This window comes from Perognathus longimembris, chromosome 17 (assembly GCF_023159225.1).
Source record: "Perognathus longimembris pacificus isolate PPM17 chromosome 17, ASM2315922v1, whole genome shotgun sequence".
Classification (NCBI taxonomy): Eukaryota; Metazoa; Chordata; class Mammalia; order Rodentia; family Heteromyidae; genus Perognathus; species Perognathus longimembris.
In genome coordinates, this window is record NC_063177.1 from 30,733,588 (window position 1) to 30,751,126 (window position 17,539).

The 17,539-nt window shown below is 37.5% G+C and overlaps 1 protein-coding gene across 3 annotated transcripts in view; it reads right to left on the bottom strand.

The window, feature by feature from the left end:
- Stxbp4 (syntaxin binding protein 4) overlaps window positions 1-17,539 on the bottom strand; it is a 121,864-nt gene that overhangs the window by 29,390 nt on the left and 74,935 nt on the right. For all 3 annotated transcript variants that reach the window (XM_048366824.1, XM_048366825.1, XM_048366826.1), the window contains one exon: window positions 14,569-14,702. In XM_048366824.1, the coding sequence (XP_048222781.1) occupies window positions 14,569-14,702 (134 nt within the window). The remainder of the gene's footprint in view (window positions 1-14,568; window positions 14,703-17,539) is intronic.

Genomic DNA, 17,539 nt, shown 5'->3' on the forward strand with positions numbered 1-17,539 from the left:
ATTCACTATAGCCAAGATATGCAATCAATCCAGATGCCCCTTAGTGGATGAAAAGACTAAGAATATGTTGTATATATACACAATGGAACTTTACACATTCATTAGAAAGAATGATGTACATTTGTAAGGAAATGGGAAACCCTGGAAAGAATTATACTAAGTGAAGTAAACCAGACCCAGAGAAACAAAGCTTACATGGTCTCACTCATTAGTGGTAGACACAATGTGCCTATAAATCTGTAAGTAAACATGCCATGTGGTATATGCAAGCAGTTCCAAATAAATTAACTAAATTATAATAGATGCTACAGAGAGCTCAAATAGTACAATCTTTTTAAAGAAATGAAATAAAAACTCAACAAGACAACCATAAGAAATGGGTACAAGCAAGGGAAGGGTGGGGGGGGGGAGAAGGGAAGATGGGAGGAGGATGTAATCAAGAATTCACTATATATACCAGAAAACTAAGAAACAGAAGGGAAGGGGTGAGTTGAAGGGAGATAAGATTGCTGAAAGGGGTAACATTGATCAAGAGGCATTGTATTCATATACTGCTTTGTTAAATGATACCTCCCTTGGACAACTACTTAAAGATAATATTTTTTAAATCAAGAAAGAAAACAAAAACACAAAACATCATCAAAACCACAGCTGAAACAGAGGAGAAAGGAAGGAAAGGAGAACAATGTCAATAAGGTAGGTGGAAAAAGGATAGGGTCATCTCTGCCTTATTCACTGGATATCAGAACAAATAAGCTCACAGAAGAATCAGTTATTCCTCAATTTTATGGGTAAGAACACTGAGGGGCAAATTAAAACACTCATTAACATCATGAAGCAGATAGGAGACAAAAGGCATGATTTGAACAGAGGTCAATGGCCAATGAACACAGTGGACTATTCTGTGGGCCACTATCTTTCTATTATACAAATAGCAACAATGACAAGTCATGCAAAATTATGTCAAAAGCCAGAAAAATAGACTGAAAGTAATTAGGCTAAACTGTACACAATAATTGCCTTTTGGAATTTCCCCCCCCCCACTTGTTCACTCTTTGAAAATCTTTAGGTAATAACCAAATTAAAGTTTAATGCCAAATTAAAAAATAAAGTTTAATTCCACTTTTATGTCAGTAAAAAAATGAAACAAAAATATTGTTGGCCTAACTAACACTTTCCCTCTTATCTTAGCACTTCTCAATTTAGAAAACTGTGCACACAGTTAAATGACAACTTGTTGACAGCTTGAAGAGCACATCTCATGAGAGTCACCAAAATCTGGACATAGGCATGGATTTGTTCAAATTAGAAACTTTCAACATAATATAGGGCTATTGATTTCAGATGAATTCTCAAAAACATTTTTCCTTTAGTTCATTTTTGATTATGTGTTTCTATATGCAATATATGTGGCATAGCTACACAAATATACAGTGAAATTAATATATCACCAGAGTTACTTTGTGTATGTATGTGATGGTGGAGGCGGTAAGAGCACTTAAAATTCATTCTTATCCCAGAATATTTTCAATATATAATGCTCTATATCTTCTTTTTCTTAGTCCTATTCCATTTAAACTAGGGTTATACAGAGGCTCTAAGAGTTTAAAAGAGGTTCCAAGAGCTACTGAAATGTCTTATGACTCATAGAAGGAAGATTGCATTGACATTCAAAACAGTGTTGGAATGAAATATATTTTTGCCCTTACCAGCCCACTGAAACTTCTTACAGGTTACAAATGCTTACTGTCAAAGCCCACCCCTTTCTCACATGCCATTTTGTTAATGGCACTCTTCAGTGCTGATAATTCTTTTTAAATTCTCCTCTCCTTCAGACCCCCATACCTCTAACAGCCTACTCTTCATCTACTCCTATCAGTCTGACTGATCTCCATCTAGTCCCTTCCTCTCTCTTGAGCTGTCACAAAAGATTCCTGCTATACCTGTTAGGACTTTAACCACCAGAACACCAAAAATACATTGCTAAACCCCAAACATCAACTGTAAATCCTGACCCCCCCCTCCTAACTCCCTCTAGACACCTTGCAACATATCTTAGTATTCTCACGTGCTATTCTTCTTCCTTTCTCCCTCATCTGTTTTTGTTGGGTTCCTTGATTCTTAAAGGTTCTGCTAATCTCCAACAATCCAGGCTCAAAAATCCAGTATTGTCTTTTCTCCTCTTCCTTGTTCCTCATGTTACCTGTTATTAGCCCTACAAGATCCACTCCTGCGATGCTGTGTATTTAATTATCCAATAAATCCTTACTGGATGGCTGACTTACTACATTTTATTGTGGTCAGTAGTGTGAATAACACAAATGAAGGCCTGCTTGTCTGCAGCTTACACTTCAAAGGGAAGACACACCATCAGGTGGCAAGTAAGTCTTAGTAAGGCAAATGCGAACAAGTGACTAGTAGTAGTCGTCATGAGGTTGATCAGGAAAAGTCTTTCAAAAGGTGACATTAGAGCAGAGAAATGAATGAAGTGAGGCTGTGAAGGTATGAAGGAATATCATCCAGGTAGGTTAGAATAGCTAATGTGATGATCCTGGGATGGGACTAAGTTTGGCATGTCTGATGAACTACAAAAATATCAATATATACTAAGCAGAGAACAGTGGTAGACACAAAAACATAAGGCAGCTAGTGGGAATAAAAAACACAATAAGGACCTTGTGAATCCACTTTAGGGAGTTTGTATCTTACTGGAAGTATAACAGGAATGCTGTGTGAGAGGTGTGGTCTGATTTATATGCTAATAGAATATAGGGGAGAAGTCCAGAAGCAGGAAGACTACTGAGAAGGCTATGCAGCTATTTTCCTTCTACACAGTGCGCTAAATCCCCACTCCCAACATCCATTCCCTCTCTACATTGCTGCCTCGTTTTCTTCAATTTGCACCATAGTAGACCAGACAAAACTGAACCACAGCAGTGATCACACTGATACTTGCTCAAATAGCATCAATGGCTCCTTACTACAGCTAAAACTCTTCAGAACCCTTTACCAGGTGTTTATAGACAGCCTATGACCAACTCCTAATGTATCCTGTTTCTCCTTTTTATATTATTTATGCTCCAGACAAAAGCTTGACAATCGCCTATGGGCTGAGTCTGGCTTGCCACCTGTTTTTTTTTTTTTTTTTTTGGTTAGTTGTGGGGCTCGAATTCAAGGGCCTTCATGCTGTTCCTGAGCTCTGTTGCCCAAGGCACCCTACCATTTTGAGCTAACAGTATCACTTCTGGTTTTCTGATGGTTAACTGGGGCTAAGCGTCTCACAGACTTTCCTACCTGGGCTGGCTTTGAATGGAGATCCTCAGATCTCAGCCTGCTGAGTAGCTAGGATTACAGGCATGGGCTACTAGCACCTGACTTGCCATCTGTTTTTATAAATAAAGTTTAACTGGAAAACAGCTATGCTTATTTCAACATTCAGATGCTTTCGTGCTATAATGGCAGAGTAGAGTAGCTGCAACAGACACTACAGCCATAAATCCTACAAGGTTTACTTATCTGGTAATTTAGAGAAAACAAAAAAAGATTGGCAAACTCAGCTCCAGGCAAACTAAATTTCTTCATGTCTAACAAACAGCCCCATCTCAGTAGTTCCCTAGTATTCCTCCTCCCATCTTCACAAGTGTGCATTCCATCCATTCATTGTCCCCCCTCCCCTGCCACGTGGCCTTCCTCCTATCTCTCTGTTGTAGGCAGAATAATACCTCCAAGATATCCATGTCCTAATTCACAAAACCTGTGACTCCATTATGTTACATGGCAAGGGAACTAAGGCTACCAGTTACTTGACCTGAAAATAGATTGTCCATTTATTCACAAAGGATATTAAAAGTAGACTAGATGTAGAAGAGCCAGTATCATGTGAAGAGTTATGAGAAAGGCTTGACTGGTCATTGCTGGCTTTCAAGATAGAAAGGCCATGACCCAAGGAATGTGGGTAGACTATAGAATCTAGAATAAGCAAGAGAATAGACTTTCTTAGTGTCTCCTAAAGAGCATACAGCTTTGTTAACACTTTGATTTTGGTGAGAGCCATTTTGAAATTATGACTTTCAGAACTGTAAGAAAATATATTTGCGTTAGTTGAGACTAGGTTTGTGGTAATTTATAATGATAGCAATGGGAAATCAACTTACTTCTCCTCCTTTAAATCCATGGTTACCCCATAATTCTTCAGTAACATGTCCATACACTAGTTATTAAGTAAGGAATTTATTTTATTCATTTTAAAGGAAACATCAAAGGGCTTCATTTCCCATAACCCTATATAATTTTTAAATGTGGACTTTTCACCATTCTACCTGTTTAAGTAGATTACAAAACTGGCAAAAACTTCAATTCCTCGAATGATGAATGTTGGAGAATAATTTTGCTTTTAAGTAGCTGAGTACCTAACTAGAAAAATCCCTTAGCAAAAGGCTAAAAGTAAAATGTAATTTCTGCAGTGAAAATACCATTAACTCAGTAGCCTTTGCTTGTAGCTGGTAATAATTCTCCATGAAATAGAAGTGGGGTGGAATAGCAATGAGTACTTACTGCACAGGCACACAGAGCTAGTTCTCAAATTGCTAGCATAGTACTTAGGCTGAGCTACCACCACACTATCATGTCTATCGCCTGGATATACCCTATGTACACAAGGCAAGGAATCATCACTGACATAAATTCAGCTAGGATTCAATTAGACTGCTGGGGATAACCACAAAATTTGTGACTTTAACAATGCATGGGGAGGGCTGGGAATATGGCCTAGTGGCAAGAGTGCTTGCCTCCTACACATGAAGCTCTCGGTTCGATTCCCCAGCACCACATATATGGAAGACGGCTAGAAGGGGCGCTGTGGCTCAGGTGGCAGAGTGCTAGCCTTGAGCAAGAAGAAGCCAGGGACAGTGCTCAGGCCCTGAGTCCAAGGCCCAGGACTGGCCAAAAAATAAAACCAACAAAAAACCCCCCAAAAAGACAATGCATGGGGAAAACCACATACATTCAAGACACAAGTTTTACAAACATGGTTTATCTGTTCTGCTTATATTATTAGAACTAAAGGTACTGCCACTTTCCTAAAAGAGAGAAATCATTCTAAAATACACACTAGTACCTTTCAAAAGGTAGCAATTTGAAAAGGCAAGTGCATCTGGCATTTTAAATCATTTTCTTTCAAGAACACTCAAGCTGCAGGAGAAACTATGACTGTATGTTATGAGTATCACTGGAGATTCTCATCAGTAGTGGAACCAATTTGGGTGACAAAAAAGCAAAGACTCAATAGGCATGACAGCGTACATGTCATAAAGGATGACATACACACAGGACCAGTTCTCATGAAAGTCACTGTCTCAACATAGCTGGTAGGTGCTTAAAAAAAGGTGTCTAAATACTTCACATGAAGTATAAAAGTGCCCATCCACATTTATTACATATTTTCCAAGAAGTGCCAATCAAAGCCTAAATTTCATGTTGGCCTTGTTTAATACAGTATCAGTGGTTCATTAAGCAGTTTGTATGATATGTATGTCAGTCTTAAAAATTTTTACTTTTGGCAGTAATGGAGTTTGAACACAGGGCCTCTTGTTTGCTAAGAAGTGCTCTACCACTTCAGTTATGCCTCTAACCCCACTCATGATTTCCCCCCTCCTTTTTTTCAAACACCTAGCTCCTTAAGGGCAGACTGTATACTTGGTTCAACTTTGTCTCTGTCTTAACAACAACCATGGGGCTTTGTACATAGCATGACATCAATACACATTAACAAAGCAAGTATGATATGTCTGAAAATTTGTAATGTATAATGTCCCATATACATTAAGGTCATATAATCAGAATATTCAACAATCCAAATACTTCCTTGCTCAACTATTTGGAGAAAGTGAAGAATTCTCAGGCAATATGCAAGGTCAATGAGCATTTGTCAGTTTACTTTTTCAAAAGGAATGTTTCATATCAACAGACATCATTTACTAATTCATAAATAATAACTTTAAGAGTTGCAATATTATTTTTTGTGTAGGTTAAAGCAATGTGATGATTTTGAAATGGACAGCAAAAGCAATAAATAGATAATTTTGCCAAATTTCTACTAATATGTTATGCAAATTAAGCTGAATTCAGGGACATTTTTGTCATCAGCAATGTCTAACAAGGCAATTCGGAATTAAAGGAAGTCCTTGAATTCACAAGTTGCTAGTAATGAGGTACAATACGATGTATCAGGCATTCAATTTATCAGACAGATAATGCTTTAATTTTGTTTCTATTACAGGTCTATAAAGAAGGAAGCTCAAAGCGAATATGAATAAAAGATAAAGACATTTCAGTTATTGTCAGGTTATAAAGAGGTTGTACTTTTTACGTGCTGGGAAGACACAGTCTAGAGACAGAACAAATGAGTATATTATGCCAGTATCATTTGGAATCAATTAAGCTCCCAGCATTTACTAGCCCTAAAATGGTGTCTCATAAAAAACTAAATACAATTCTGTAGCCTGAGGAAAAAAATAAAGGAAACTGAAATAATCATAATTCTTATTACACATAAAGGGCTCCTTTCCATTTGCAAGAAGGCATTTCCTCATCTGGATCATTCATTTTCTTCCTTGTACAAATACAAATATGCTTACCTTTTGATTTAAAGTCCTAAGAAAGATATGCACCATGGAAGGAAAAGGCACGTTTGTTTCGCTTTTCAGATTTACAGATGAATAGCTTAAGTCAGTTCATGCATTCATCAACCACTGAGAAGTCGTTATGTGTGTGGTGCCATGTTAGGCACTGGGAAAACTGAACTGAATGAGACAGTTTCACATGGTGAGGAGGGAAGGCTGTTCAGGAGAAGATTCACGAGAGTATTTCTAATATAACAGCAGCTGACTGCTTTTGGCAGCTAGTCTCTTAATAAACCTGGAAAGCAGCATTTTTATAATCCTCTCAAACTTCCTTTCCTTTTTAGTCAAAGGGGCCACGGGATGTTCATAATTCATGAAGAGTTCAAATACTGTTCAAATACTCTAAGACTATATTTTGTATCTCCTATTCTATTAGAATAACACTATTTTTTCTTTTTTTTGGTGGCCCTAGGGTTTGAACTCTTAGACCTGTTTAGCTTGCATGCTCAGCTGGTGCTCTGCCCCTTGAATGATGCCTCAAACCTGGCTTTTTGGCTGGTTATTTTGAAGGAGTCCTGTAGACTTTTCTGTTATGGCAGGCTTCAAACTATGATTTTCCAGATTTCAGCTTTCTGAATAGCTAGGATTATAGGCATGAGCCACTGGCTCCTGGTACCAGAAGGGTATTTTTTGTTCCACTGGAGATTAAATTTGATATATTTTCTTAATGGAACCCTAGAGCACTGACCTACTTTCAATCTGTAACAATACAAGAGAATACATAAGCTCAAAATTTTCTCTGACAGTTAGACTTCAAGAATGTTTACAGTGGTAAATACCTGACTTAGAAAAATTAAATCACAAGGTAACAAGTTTTCTGTGTAGGACAGGTGAAATGTTCTTTCCACAATAACATAGTAAGTTTTCTCCTAAGTTTTGGATCATATTTCCCAGTTCTAGGAGAAGAAATACTGTATGAATTGCACAATACTTTGTGGGGAAGTGAGAACCATATTGCCCATTTTAAATGGTGTAGTTGGCATTCATTAAGGAAGCATGCTTTTTCCTTAAAGTCATACTAGCAATAGAAGTATGCTTTCAGAAGATATAGGAAAGCAATGATGGGAGTGTGAAGCCTTGAATCCACAGAATGAGGAAATGCTGTAGCAAGTATGACTCTGGATCTAACAGCAGGATCTAAAAGAAAAGTCATGAACCATTTCCAATGTTGCTCTACTGTTTTCCCTCCAGTTCTCTTAAAACCTCTCATCTGCTTAAGTAACTTCTAAGTATTTTCAGAAAACAAAGAATAAGGATGGCGAATCAACTGACATTTTATTTTTAAGAGTTAAGCATTGCTAATTTTGGATGAGAACACTTGAATTGGTAAAGGCATGTAAGCAGGAGGCCTGTGCTTGCTTGGTAGATAGGGGGAAAAGGGGATCCACATTTTCAGGTGGTTCAGTTAAAATTATACATAGTCATTTCATACAAGTTGAATAGCCATTCTCTTATGGTATAAGAAATGCTGTAATGAAAATATCCAAATATGCATATATTTATGCACATCTTTATTTTCTTTGTAAAAATACCAATAGTTGAGATTATTGAAATATAATATGATTAAAATTCTTTTTTTAACTTTCAAAAAAACTGTTGTAAAGGACATTTTATAGTGCCTGACATATGTGTATGTGTGTGTCTCTATGTGTATGTATACATACATACATATATATTGTAGAACTGACTCCCAAGAATGTTGTGGCAGGTTATGTTCTCACTTGTTCGAAGATGCTTCCGTTCAGCAACTGGCAGGCCAGATGGCTGCTCAATTGCAATTTTTAATGTCTAATACAAGAGTAATGTAAGAGAAGGAAGCGCACACTGCTGGGGCAACACTGAGGTCCGTGTGGGTGTAAAGTCTTTAGCTCCAACTGCTTGTCTCAGTTCTGTGACCCACTGAGGCTAAAGACCCTAGTTATCATGACAGATTTCATCCTATTTCTGGGGCAGGAAGACATTGCTTGTTTTTTTTTTTGGCCAGTCCTGGGCCTTGGACTCTGGGCCTGAGCATTGTCCCTGGCTTCTTACCGCTCAAGGCTCGCACTCTGCCACTTGAGCCACAGCGCCGCTTCTGGCCGTTTTCTGTATATGTGGTGCTGGGGAATCGAACCCAGGGCCTCGTGTATCCGAGGCAGGCACTCTTGCCACTAGGCTATATCCCCAGCCCCCATTGCTTGTTTTTTTGATTTTTATTTTAAAAGGCATACATGTATGTATGTGTACACATGGTCACATGCACAGCATTCCACATGTCAAAAGTGTAGAAGATGTGAAGGTTTTATCATGGGTGGGTTTTGTACTCTTGATCTGAAAGTCCATTTAATTTTTTTCTCTTTGGTACTGGCATTTGGAACACAGGATCTCATGCTTGCTAGACGAGTGCTCTACCACTTGAACCACATCTTCACCCCTTTTTGCTTTAATTATTTTTCCTATAGGGTTTTGTGTTTTATTCTGGACAGCTTTGGACTCTTATCCTCCTGCCTATTCCTCCCACATACCTGGGATTACAAGTGTTCCCTACAATGACCAATGAGTTGTTTGAGATAGGATCTCACTAATAAGGCCCTTCCCACTCATACCACACTGGAAACCACCATCCTCTTTCTGCCTTCTAAGGAATTGGGATTATAGAAGTAAGCTATCCATTCTTCTATTTTTAATCATGGCATCTATATTTTCTTGCTTTAATACAGTGGCTTTTTTATAATCACATATTTGTATGTATGTATGTATGTGTATATATATGTGTATATATGCATGTATATATGAGTTTGAGTGAGATGTTATGTGTATATGGGAAATAGGAAGTGAACAAGAACCAGTGGTGGCTCTGCAAAACTATATGACATTTGGTACAGAAGCTGCTATGTAAGCAGCTTAAAGCTTTTACACTTAAAGCTTCCTGTTTGCCACAGTGCATGTCCATCTAGCATGCTTTCTTCCTAATGAATCAAGTCTCAGGGGCCCTTAAGATTTACGGAGTTTCAACAAAGGCCAATGACTCACCAACACACAAAGAGAAGCAGATAGTCTATCTATTCCCACGTCTATCTATCTATCTATCACTATACAACACTAAGAGTTCTCTCTTGAAGGAGTTCCATTGCTATTCATCATGATTGGTACTGTTGTTCATTAGATGGAGAAATAGGTTGGCCTTTCCTCTTTTTCTTCTATGTGGTCCTACCTGCCTTACACTGAAAGGGCTCTAGGGTTCACCTGTAACTGCTGCAGCTTTTGAAGATTTTTGTCCTGTGTTTATATTATACTTATCAATTCCATGAGAATCTTGAAGGAAGGTAGTTGAATGAAAGTTCTTATATTGCTTGCTGACTTATAATCAACTCAATAAGGGTTCTTTTTATTTTTTTTTATTTTTTTATTTATTTTTTTTTTTTTGGCCAGTCCTGGGCGTTGGACTCAGGGCCTGAGCACTGTCCCTGGCTTCTTCCCGCTCAAGGCTAGCACTCCGCCACTTGAGCCACAGCGGCGCCGCTTCTGGCCGTTTTCTGTATATGTGGTGCTGGGGAATCGAACCTAGGGCCTCGTGTATCCGAGGCAGGCACTCTTGCCACTAGGCTATATCCCCAGCCCCAGGGTTCTTTTTATTAATAACCTCCTTTGGGTTATGGTTACATACTAACTCAAAGTCATTAATGATACTATTGGTTCCATGTTAAGGAAAGCATTCATCTACTACAGTTGTAAATGTGGCAAGAAGCCTTAGACAATAATTTAATACCTCCCAGAAAGAAAGTAAATGTAAATCAATTGCTCTAATAATAAGCTTATGGTACCAATAATAGCTACAGCAGCAACAACAACTAAACATAGTGGTTTTAAGCTGTCTTATTTTTCAGATAGGACTTTTTTCTAAGGAAAATCCATAGTACAATATACCAGTGTTCTTATATGAGATGAAAGTGGAAGCAACTACTCAAGTGAACATTTCAAATTGTAACTTGAAATACCCACATAACTAAGGCAAGGAAATGGGAGTGGTGATGGAAGGTTGGAGAGGTCGTGGCTGAATAATCTACTACTGTGCTGTAGTATGCTTGGCTTCTCAGTAACATATGTGGGGAAACTCACTGCTCAGAAAAGAAAAATGAGCTTAGTTTCTCTCAATTATTTTTATTTTTATTTTATTTTTCCAATCCTGGTACTTGAACTCATGGCCTGGGCATTGTCCCTGAGGTTCTTTTGCTCAAGGCTAGCACTCTACCATTTGAGCCACAGTGCCACTTCCAGCCTTTTCTGTTTATATGGTACTGAGGAATCAAACCCAAGGCTTCATGCATGCTAGGAAAGCACTCTAATACTAAGCCACATTCCTGGCCCCAGTTTCTCTCAATTATTAAACTTTAAAAGATATGTCCCAAAAGTTATAAAAATGCTAGCAAAATATGCCAACATTAGCAATGATACTTTAAAATAAAAGGGCAATAAAGAAACTATTTGCTCATTTTAAGATTTGTATCATTTTGCAATGGATAAAAAGTGCAGATGTCATTTTTTTTCTCTTTTCTTTCAAAGAAGTTCTGCTGAATTTCAACTATTTTCTTTGAATAATCATGTTTGACAGATATCAAGGTTAATGTTAGTAAGATAATTAAAATTAACATGGCAATCTCTGCTGAGCATTGTCTACACAGGTGTTTCCCTACACCATTAAACATAAAAATGTTTAATATATAAAAATTTGAATTTGAACCGAAGGCATGAAAAGTGACTATTTTTATCCCTCTTAAAATACACAAAATATCTTACCTTTTTCCCCCCATATAACTTGCTTTTGTAACATGTATGAGGTAATACAAAAAATGTAAACTATACTCCTTGAATGAAGTATGTGGATACTATTAGAGGTATGGTTTCTAATCTCCCACACATATTGTAAAGTCCAAAGTTATACAAAAGGTCTATGAATATTTCTTTACTGAGTCAATTCATTTATTACCCAGAGCCACACTCTAAATGTAGTGCTAAAACTTAATATAATTTTGTATCTATATATCTATGTACCTACCTACTTACCTACCTACCTTTGTGCATACATACATATGCATCCACCCATCCATCCACTCACCCATCCATCCATCTACCCATTTATTTACCTTTACATATCTAGTCTCCAGTATAGAAATTAAGAGTGATAAACAAAAAGGATAGTGGAATATTAGAGACCAGTGCAATGACAACAGATAGTGACATTAATGAAAATGACAGTAAAACCAAGTCCTGCATACTACTCTACTAACATGCCATAGTCTAATGGAATCTTGAAATGATTATACTAAGCCATCAAAATTTGCATGTGAAATATTCAAATATGACAAAATGTTTTGTCCAAACATGGTCAGCAAAATAACTTCACACTACATGATCTTCCTATCCGTGCATGAAGCCCAAGTCTCTTTCCTTTGAATCCATGTTGAGGAATCATGGAAGTTAGGCTGTGTGCCGACTCCCAAGGGTGGATCATAAAGATGGTATAGCTTCTATTTTGCTCATATAGCCATTCGTGCTGGGCCTTGAGCCATTGTGTATGTTTTTTTTTTTTTTTTTGGCCAGTCCTGGGCCTTGGACTCAGGGCCTGAGCACTGTCCCTGGCTTCCTTTTGCTCAAGGCTAGCACTCCGCCACTTGAGCCACAGCGCCGCTTCTGGCCGTTTTCTGTATATGTGGTGCTGGGGAATCGAACCTAGGGCCTCCTGTATCCGAGGCAGGCACTCTTGCCACTAGGCTATATCCCCAGCCCCATTGTGTATGTTTAACAACCTCCAGGCTGCTATGCTCAAGAGGCTACATAGATGTAGGTGTTCTATTTGATATCTCAAGATGATCTTTCATTGGATTCTACTGAACTCTAGCCCAGTGAATCCCTAGGGGACTACAACCCTAGCAGACATTTCACTAACCACAAGTCTCTGTACAAGAAGTGTCTACTAAATGTAAACAAAGGACCAGGAAACACAATATTAAACGATTGTTTTCAGACATTAAGCTTTGGGGTGCTTGTATAGCAATGATTAATGGGATGCTATTGAAAAGGTTGGTACAGTTCAAACCATAGGCTTTTGCTAGAAAAGGTAGTAGGGGTAGGTGTTTTATGTAGATTATTTAATCTTTACAACAACTTTCAAGAGTAGGTACTTTCATGTAATAGCAAAGAATATTTAAAATTACTTCTTGAAAGTTCTCTTCAAATTTCTTTCTTTCGTGGCAGCTACTTCCTGTCTCATGGATACACTATCTTACTAAGTATAATAATTCCATTGGAGGCTTAACTTAAAAAAATTTCAGCTTATGGATTTTCAGGTCACTAATATCCAGGATAATATAAATTCAAGCCCCAAACCTACATAAGGACTGGCTGGTGGGAGTTACTCAGGACTTGAACTCAGGATTTTTCACTCTGCTTCAGCTTTTTCCTTCAAGGCTGGCACTATACCACTTGGGCCATACCTCCACTCCCAGCTTTTTGCTAATTTAGTTAGGTCTTATGGACCTTTTTGCCATACATGGCTTAGAACTGTGATCCTCAGATCTCAGCCTTCTAATAGCTAGTATTATAGGTCTAAGCCATCAGTGCTAGTTTGTTTAAAAGGCTAGTTGTTTAAAAGACAATCATATTACTGATAACAATATGCTTATTTTTTAAATCAATAATTGAGTTTACTTGTAATAATGTATGTTCATGGCTATCAAATTTGTAGAGATTTTATTTATGGGTGCCAGTATCTGACATTCAAGTGACCATGTACTTAAATGTTTCTAGGGCATGCTATTAATCTTTTTTTTTTTTTAATTAGTTGTGGGGCTTCAACTCAGAGCCTGGGTGCTGTCCCTGAGCCTCTTTGTGCTCAAGGCTAACACTCTACCTCTTGAGCCATAGCACCACTTCCAGTTTTTGAATTGTTAATTGGAAATAAGAGTGTCATGGAGACTTTTCTTCCCTGAGCTGGCTTCCAACCATGATCCTCAGATGTCAGCCTCCTGAGGAGCTAGGATTATAGGTGTGCAGCACCGATGCCTGGCTCATGTGATTGATCTTTATAAACAAGGATATAGGAAAGTCATCTATAATTTCCACTGTGGAAAAACAAAGGGTATGTTAGAAAGAGTTATAAAAAATAAATGGAACACAGAATGAAATGTGGAAATGCCCAATCATCACAGATCTATTGGGATATTAGATGTTACACAGAACATTGTTTTGCTCCTCTTTCTAGTCCAATGCTGACTCTAAGGCAACCTGGTGACAGACATACAGTTCTAATAGCAAGGTATTCTCTTGGCCCTCACTTAGAAGTAAATGCCTGAGCCAGCAGCTTTGAAGAACAGGAAACTGGTTCAGCGATTCCACAACCCTTTAATTAATTAAGCTGCTGACTGCCCCAGGCAGGGTCTGTTCCTGGTCTTCCTTCTCTGTGACCCTGTTTTCTTCCCCATGGTTCTATTGAACTCCCTGTTTCAGAAGTCCTGTTTTTCACCATATTTTTTTAATATTAGAAGGATTTTGTTTAAGTTGGGTTGTAACTTCAATCTTTTTCTATCTGTTACATTTTATTGAAAAATTCCTCACTGTTGACTCTATGATTCCAGGTGTTCAGTGCTGATATGGATTCATTTTTATATTCATTTTTCCATTTCAAAGGACATACAGGTAAAGACAAACGTTAATCAGCTATCATCAATTAAAATCTACTTAGAGCACTTTAAGGCAAAGAATTCATCCCCCTCAGTGGTGCATTAAGATTTTCATTCACTAACAATTTTGCTGTAGGCAGACTAAATGAAATGGAATATACTAAAATGGAACTTTGCTTTCATTTGGTTAAATGATTTATCAAAAATAGTGAAAAATGAATTAGACTTACAATCCACGTCAAGGATGGCACGAACAGATTTCACAAGCTCCTTAGATTCCAGAGCCAAGGTTGCTGGGAAGTGGTGCCCATTCCTTCCCAGAGGTGAGAGGGAAGATTGAGAGGCGAACATGGCTCTTCTTTCACTATAGTAGTAATGAAATCACAGGAAACAGTATCTGTCTTTGTTTATTGCTAAATATGAATTCATATTCATTATAAATCTGTACAAAAATATTTTTTGGGACATTTATATTCTTACAGTCATATATTATATAATCCACAAACAGCACTTCTGTTTCCAATTCTTCATACAATAAATAAGTATATATTGAAAGAAGTTAACTTTACTTCATTTATAAACAGAAAACAGGTGAAGAAAAAGTCCTCTCTTGTAAATCATTTGTTTTGCTTATTTTTTGAATGCCTGTGTTTTGCAAACATGATGTAGTCTTTTACTTAGTTTTGTAAAATTCAAATTAAGTATATAAGAATTAAATAGGTATTATTTTTATAGTAATACTAAATATAATCTCAGAATACATACCTTCACTTCTGCAATGATCATTTTTGTTGTTATTCATTTATTTCTTGAGGTACTGGGAACTGAATCCCAGGCTTTGTGCTAGTAAGTGGCCTAATAGTTGAACTATTACACCTCCAGCCATGAAATTACCCCTTATTCTTTTGATGCCAGTCCTGGGGCCTGAACTCAGGGCTTATGTGCTGCTCTGAGCTTTTTTACTCAAGGCAAGTACTCTACCACTTAAGCCACAGTTCTACTTTCAGCTTTTTTTGGTGCTTAATTGGAGATAAAGTCTCAAAGATTCCCCTGCCTGGTCTGGCTTCAAACCACTACCCTTAGATCTTAGCATCCCAAATAGCCAGGATTATGGGCATTCTGTGTAATTTGCAAGATTTTCCTAAAAAAAACCCACAATTATTGCATTAAGACTTTCACTTGAAAAGAGACTGCTTATACTGGCTTTAAAGCCACCATGACTTACAACCCATCCTTTAAAATATGATAACAAGAAAGCAAAAATCAATTTTCAAACTCTAACATATCTTTATTCTGAATGAACAAGGGCAACAACTGTAAAGAAGGTATATTTACTAGATCAGATTTCACTAGTGTCTAACTTTTCAAGGTAAATATTTCTGTTGTAGGGAGTACAGCTGACTCCATCTTGAATAGGGAAACATGGTAGGAAATGTTGGGGGGAATAGATTAGGTCAACCTGACTCCAAAATTCTGCTTCTGTAAATGGCTTGCTTAACTTGTTTGTTGCTTGCTCTACCCCCTGCGTCAGCCCTGTACATCTGTGCTACATTTTTACCTTTATAAACCCCAATCTGCTCAGGGTCACATGTCAGCGCCCAAGTCTGCACTGTGTCCCTGGCTGGTCAGCCTGCTTTTCACTCTGGTATTTTCAGCTCCCGAGTCTGTGCTGCGTCCTTGGCCAGTCAGTTCACTTTTTGCTTCTTCAATAAATCCATCTTTTTGCTTGAGAGACTGTCTCTGAGTGGTGGACTCTTGGAGGGATGTGGAATCTCCTCCCTCGAACCCCGTAACAATTTCAAGGTAAAATATTGCTTATTAAAGCTTTCTAAAATGTACTAGAAGAAGTACATGGTAAGGATAGGCTATCGCTTTTAAGTAGTTATTTTTACCCTTGATTTTTTTTAGATTATCTTTTCTTTTTTTAAATAATAATAATAACTACTTATTTACTGTCAAAGTGATGTACAGAGGGGTTACAGTTTCATACGTTAGGCCATGGGTACATTTCTTATACTATTTGTTACCTCATCCCTCATTCCTCTCCCCCACCCTTGATTTTTAATGTGAATTTTTTTATAGTCAAGTTCTAAATGATACTGGGGAGGGCAGAGGGGAGTAATGTCTTACTGAAAATAGTGCTCACTAAATTAATATAATTATTTTATGTGATAAACTGCATATGTAAAAAGCAGAAGTGTCTGTTTCTTTCATTAAAAGAAATGAAACACAGCAAAATGAGCCTAAAAGTGAAAAGCCACAGATAATTTGCCAAAAAGCACTATGTAGACAGCTACATAGTTGTTTTTACAACAAAGGGTAGTGTTTTCCAGAGTACTACACCTAAAAGCTGCATTGAGTTTTCCTGTTTCTCTAAGTGACAGTGCTAGAAGCAAAAGACATATCAAGTAGTAATTATAAGAAAAAAATTACTTAAAAAAAAAAAGCCTCATCAAGCTAGGTTCCAGTGGCTAATGCCTGTAATCCTAGCTACTCAGAAGGCTGAGTTCTGGGGATCAGGGTTCGAAGTTAGGCGGGGCAGGAAAATCTGTGAGACTCTTATCTCCACCAATAAAGCTGAAGTGGAGTTGTGGCTCAAGTGATAAAATGCTAGTCTTGAGCACAGAAGCTCAGGGCTAGGGCCCTGAGGTCAAGCCCCAAGACTGGCACACATGTATGTGCATGCACATGCACACACACATATACACAGCACAGTCAGAAATTTCTCTTTTGTACATGTCTTTCAATATATGATGACTATAACCTTGTGGTCTGAAATAAATAAATTTCATTTGTATATTTCTAGCTCCCAGCAAGAAATTTGAAGTCTGAAGTATAGTATGAATACTAAGGAGTGTTCTTTGAAATCTATTTTTAAAATTGCTATATATATGTATATATATGCATGTATATGTATGTATATGTATATATATACATACACACATACATAGATAATGGTGAAGATGGAAGAAATTGATTGCATGAGTATGTTTTGCAAAGTTCTGTTTGACATAACAAATCTACTGGGTCGAGGCTGTCCCTTAGCAGTACATGGGTGACTAGTAACTTTTATACCCATATAGGATGCTCAATGCATTCAAGTTAATTTCATTTTTACACATTTCTTGATAAAGGTGGGATTAATTTCACTCAGAAGTACATAGTAACAATGACTAGCTAAATCTTCCAGGAATTTTTTTG